The sequence below is a fragment of the Apium graveolens genome, chromosome 6, assembly GCF_009905375.1.
Source record: "Apium graveolens cultivar Ventura chromosome 6, ASM990537v1, whole genome shotgun sequence".
Taxonomy (NCBI): domain Eukaryota; kingdom Viridiplantae; phylum Streptophyta; class Magnoliopsida; order Apiales; family Apiaceae; genus Apium; species Apium graveolens.
Window position 1 is genome coordinate 241,554,826 of NC_133652.1, and position 5,489 is coordinate 241,560,314.

The 5,489-nt window shown below is 34.8% G+C and overlaps 1 protein-coding gene across 1 annotated transcript; it reads right to left on the minus strand.

The window, feature by feature from the left end:
• Positions 1-422: 422 nt before the first annotated feature.
• LOC141667907 (NADH dehydrogenase [ubiquinone] 1 alpha subcomplex subunit 2) lies at positions 423-5,125 on the minus strand. The gene is made up of 3 exons (XM_074474550.1): positions 4,926-5,125; positions 4,744-4,850; positions 423-732 (listed from the first exon to the last, which is right to left on the minus strand). The coding sequence occupies exons 1-3, from the start codon at positions 5,012-5,014 to the stop codon at positions 623-625; spliced, it is 306 nt and encodes a 101-aa protein (XP_074330651.1). The 5' UTR covers positions 5,015-5,125; the 3' UTR covers positions 423-622.
• Positions 5,126-5,489: the final 364 nt, after the last annotated feature.

The window sequence follows — 5,489 nt, forward strand, 5'->3', positions numbered from 1 at the left end:
TATTATTTTTGGTAAATTTTGAAATGTAAAGAATTGAATGGGACATCCTAAAAAGGAAAGTGTAAAGAAATGGTTGGGACAGAGGGAGTAATTATATTATAACAATAGCTGGATTACATGAAAGGGTTGAAGAGCTGATAAAAGAAGAATGCAAGCAAATGAGAGGAATGTTGCTGCTCGAAGGTGTGTTTTTATTCATCACAAACAAAGCTATTTATAGCCAAAACAAGAGACAAGGAAATAAAATGCAATGTAAAGATTTCCAAGTCTAAGCCTAGCCTTACTATTTAATCTTTGACAATAACAATCAATTTACGACAACCTAGACATATTTCCATTCTCTTTTTTCTGACTACGTAAAATTCTAGCATTCCTTGCTCTAAATTTCCTCAGCTGAAACATCAAAATATTTGGTAAAAGAATGATAAAAGTGCAACCGAATGCGCTTTTTTAAATTGCCAACTCTGATGCAAAATTTATTTTAAGATCATGCAACATTTTTCGAAGTTATAGGAAAACAGAGTACCGCCTCCGAACAGACATACAGAAAAATATGGATACAATGTTCAAAGGAAGGCCACAATGGCAAAAACATTTTTTTTTATTAAAATCCAGACACCATTCAAGATTTTGGGACGCTATCCTTTCCCAAATTAACAAGTTTTTGGAGTGTGCTTGAAATCTGTTCCTCTGACATGCCATCCAAATGAACAACCTTTTCAACACCCATGTCTGTTTATAGAATTAGAAGCAGCAATTAAGAGATGATTGTTGAATTGCAACAAATTAAGAATATATCTATACACATTACACAAGTGTGTCAAATAAAATTATTATCAAATTTGGGATATGTAGAAACTGAATCTCAAAAAAAACTTTAAAACTTATCACCGCCTACAGTCGCAGATTTTTCTGTTCTTGACTCTTTTTTACGAGTTCAATTTAGAAGTTATGTGTGCACACACATCATAGAAATGGACATTAAGGTTAATATCCCACCATGAGCATGATTACATGTCTGAACTCTGAATAACACAATGAGAAATTGCAATCAACCAAGAATAGTATATACACACTCATGCATCTACCCGCCTGAATCAAGGTAATCCAATACCCTATACTAATTGCAGTTTATTATCCCATTGTAAACATGTTATTTTTTTCCCCAAGTTCAAATCTGGGCTAACTGTATTTGTGCCTACAAATTTCTAGCCAATACCCTACCAGCAGTGATTAAGAAGCACAGGGGATTCGGAAAAAAATGTTGCAATCTAAGGTTGAGTTTTGTAGGGAAGGCATGTGGCATTGCAGAAGGTTATATGACCAAAATTCTGACATCTGCATCTCTAGCAATTAGACACATAAGATCCACAACTGCTATTGCTGGCTAGAAGAGTTCAGAAGAGAAAGCGATACCAGTTTAAACTTCTTTATCCGCAATAAAAAACATTAGGAGCATATTCGAGTACAATCCAAGTGCTTTTCTACTAGCATCTTTCTTACGGAAGTATAGCAAAGCAGCTTAGATTTCTATCATCAGAATCTTGAATATATATAGTAAAAAAATAATGGATCAAAGCAGTGGACCTCCCCCTTCAATGTGTATATCAAATCCACTTCACATTATAAATTCACATGATTAAGATGGCTAAAAAAAATTCCCTAAATTGACAACTTCAAAGCACTCTCTAAGATGATGAGATTAACGAAAAAACATGCTAGGAAGATGGTTCAATACCAAGCCTGATTAAAAGACATCAACATACTTAATCAAGACCCTGACATTTAAAATACTATTATATGCCTTTACAGTACCCTTTTTTTGTAACCTCGATTTCATTCATATTGTATCACAATAACAGAGTTCCAGCCCAATCAAATGTCATGGAAAAGTCTTGTCAAATTAATTTAAGAAACAGCCAAAGCAGCAACTCTATTATGTGCTGCACTATCATCTCTTGCACAAAAGGCTTTTGGAATGGTCGCAGCAGTTCTACCAGCTACAAATTATATTACAACTGATTCCCATGATAAAAATTATTTTGCAGAGTAGACTTATTAAGTGCAGTTCAACTTTGATAAATGAATACCCTCGGGGCCAAAGAATTTTATTCATTAACTGAGATCATTCACTTATCGAGGTCAAAAATACATCGTCCCCATTATGTTCATGTGATGAGATTATCCGTTTATCGAATACTCATTTATCGAGGTTCTACTGTACTGGAGAATAATATCCTCTACTATACATTCAAGAACCAATACCAAATCACAGTCCAGGTTTCTGTTAGTTAACTTTGACCCACCAGTTACTGAGAAATATAGTTATAGATATAGATCACTGTGACATTCTAAATAGTCATACATTGTGTGTTATTTTTTTCGGAAAAAATTCTGATAATTTGCATTTTTGTCTGTATTTAAATAACAAATGCAAACCTCCAAACCCTAAAGAACAAGTCAATAGAAATTAACTTCATGTGTGGGGAATACATGACTTATATACGTTGTGTTTGGTTGGAAAGAATGAACGAGGAAGGAATGGAATGAAATCTGAACTACGCTATGTTTAAATGTTTAAAATTTATTTTCATTCCTCAATTCCATTTCTAAAAATCTCAAGGTCCTCAACTACAACTTAAAACCCCCAATTTGAGATGAAATGCCTCATTCCTCATCATACCCATTTTCTACCCATATCTCACCATAGAAAATTTTCTTCTAACACTTTTTTCAAGTCTTCCCTCCCCCCCCCTATTATTTCACTTTAGTTTTCATTTCATTCCATCACCACCACCAAACACAACAATAGAAAATAGAAATCCTAAAATACAATCTAATGGAAAAAAGCCCGCAGAAAATTGTGCTTATTATTAACAAAATAATTATTAAATAATCTCCTAGCCCCACATATAAATAATATAGATAAAAATACTATTTATCTCCACAATCCACATTATATGTATATATAAGCTAATTAATAACAAATTCAGATTCTTGACTTTCATTCCCCGTCACTACCTCACTGCAGCTGAATTATTTGTTCGAGTGAGATGGAAAACCATGGAGCACGGAGTCATGTAATAGATGAACAAATATATGTGCATTAATATGTGTGTGTGTGTTTATAAATTTGAAAAATTAGATATCCTTGTGACCGAATACAGCTTCTACAGGAGTCAAGTAATAAGTTGATTCTATGAGGATCACTCTCGGCTTCCAAGTTGTATGATCTTTTTAATAGAAATTTGTAATCTATTTATTTTATTTATTCAAATACAATATCACAGGTTCAGTAAAGATTTTTGTAGTGGATGAGATACTCTACTGAGGTCTTCTTACTATGTTTATTATGTCAACTGCATAGTGTCACGTCAACTACGAAGCACGGACTCTTCATTTTGGCTGCCGTATGCGAGTCCGACTCGCCCGACTCGGTGACTCAACGACTCGGCCCCTAATCGGCTGAGTGCGTATCGGACTTGCCAGGTGGAGAGTCGGCGCAAAAAATGTTGCTGGACTCTGGGTGGACACTTCTGGGACTCGGCCCAAATAGAAAAAGCCCAATTCAACTAGAAAAAGCCCAAGCCATTATGTTTCTAACCTAATTTTATAGAGAGCAGCAATATATACACACACGATATATACAGACTGAAATACCAAACCCATCTCTGTAATAGGCAATAGCCATATATACACACAAGCATATATATACACGCATCCATATATACACACACACCCATAGTCCCATACACACACACCCATACCCATCTCTGTTCCTGATTAATGGTTCAATGAGCTCAAGTGCTAACATCAACACAAGTGCTGAAGACAATACTTACATATATACAACTCTTATCATGAATATTTATTTATTTATTTTATTTGCCGAGTCCCGTATCCAAGACTCTTCGAGGATTGGTGAATCCCCGAGTCCCTTGTTGTCCTATCCGGGTCTGTGCTTCTTAGCACATCAAGGAAATAAATACCATACACAACTGCTCTAATAGATATACACTAATGTATTTACCTTTTCAAATTGCACTCTTGCTGTTAATATTAATAGCAGTAAAACCCAAACTAATGCATTATTATGTCTGGTTTCCAAAAAAGTTCCAATTATAAAACGAAGAAAATAATATGTAGGCAGTTACACATGTTTTGTGCATCCCTATCATAATTAAAAAGATCTCCCTGTTTCTCATGTCCACAACTCACAAATATTCATAACACTACATGGCACATCACTTATCGTCTTTCACCGTGAAAGTTACATGCTGAATCAGGGACAAAGCTTCAAGACTCTTCTATTTGCAGTGTGCTAACCATCAATAATATAATAATTTGAATCGCAATATCTCTAATTTTCCACTAAATAACCTTCGGTTTCTAATTACAAATGTCACCGTCCAAAACAAAAACCTGTGTTTGAAATAAAGGTCTAACTACACTAACAAATCCCTTCATTTTGAAATTGATACTCGTCGCAGCCATCAAAAAACATAAACAGAAAGAAGAGTGACCGTCAGTTAATTATAGGCCTAAAACTCCCTATTTTAACAGTTAAACTCTAAGGTAGGGGAATAATTAAATTAACCTAAATCACGAAAGAGGGGGAGCAAAAATTAGAAATGTTGAGCACATACAATTTACGGAAAATAAAGTGAATTCACAAACAGACAAGTAAACACGCATAAATGGGGCTAGTAGGGTTATAAAGAAGGAGGAAAATAGGGTGAGTACCGTATCGGGCCCATAACTGAGGGTGAGTGCCGGAGCATTCACGAATCAAAATGGGGAGCCTGGGATTGAATTGCTTGAGATCCTTGTAATTCTTCTCCACAAATGACCTAATTAATTAATTAATTAGAGAAAGACAGAAACAAGAGGGAATAAATTAATTAAAGGAGGGATATGATATGTACCTGGTGGAAGAGCTGAGAGGGGAGGTTTGACAGAAGAGGAAACGGATTTCTTTTACGTGTGTTGATAGCTGTTTCATCCATGTCGCCATCTTCAATTTCCTGAGGAGGATCTGTTGTGCTCTCCTCTAGGTCTTTCTTTCCACCTTCTAGCCTACTATTGGATTTGATTGGATTAATTTAGGGTGTAATGGAGCTGATCTGACGTTCGGGCTCGGACTCCACCCTAACTTTAATTTCAAATTCGAAACTCCCGTTAAAAACATGATAAAAATAAATAATATATAAAAAATATTAAAAATTTACATAAAAATATATTTATAATAAAAAAATTAAAAAATGATAGACGCTCAAACCTTACAAGCCGAATAATTTGAAATTCGAGATCGGCTCAATTAAAAATTAGAAAAACTCGAGTTCGAGCTCCGCTCGATTATTTTTAATCGAACCGAATTCGAATTATTTACGAGCGAGCTCAAATATCTCATAAATAATTAATCGAGTCGAATTCGAATTTTTAATGAGCCGAGCTCAAATATCTCCCGAACAATTTGTCTTGTTTACACC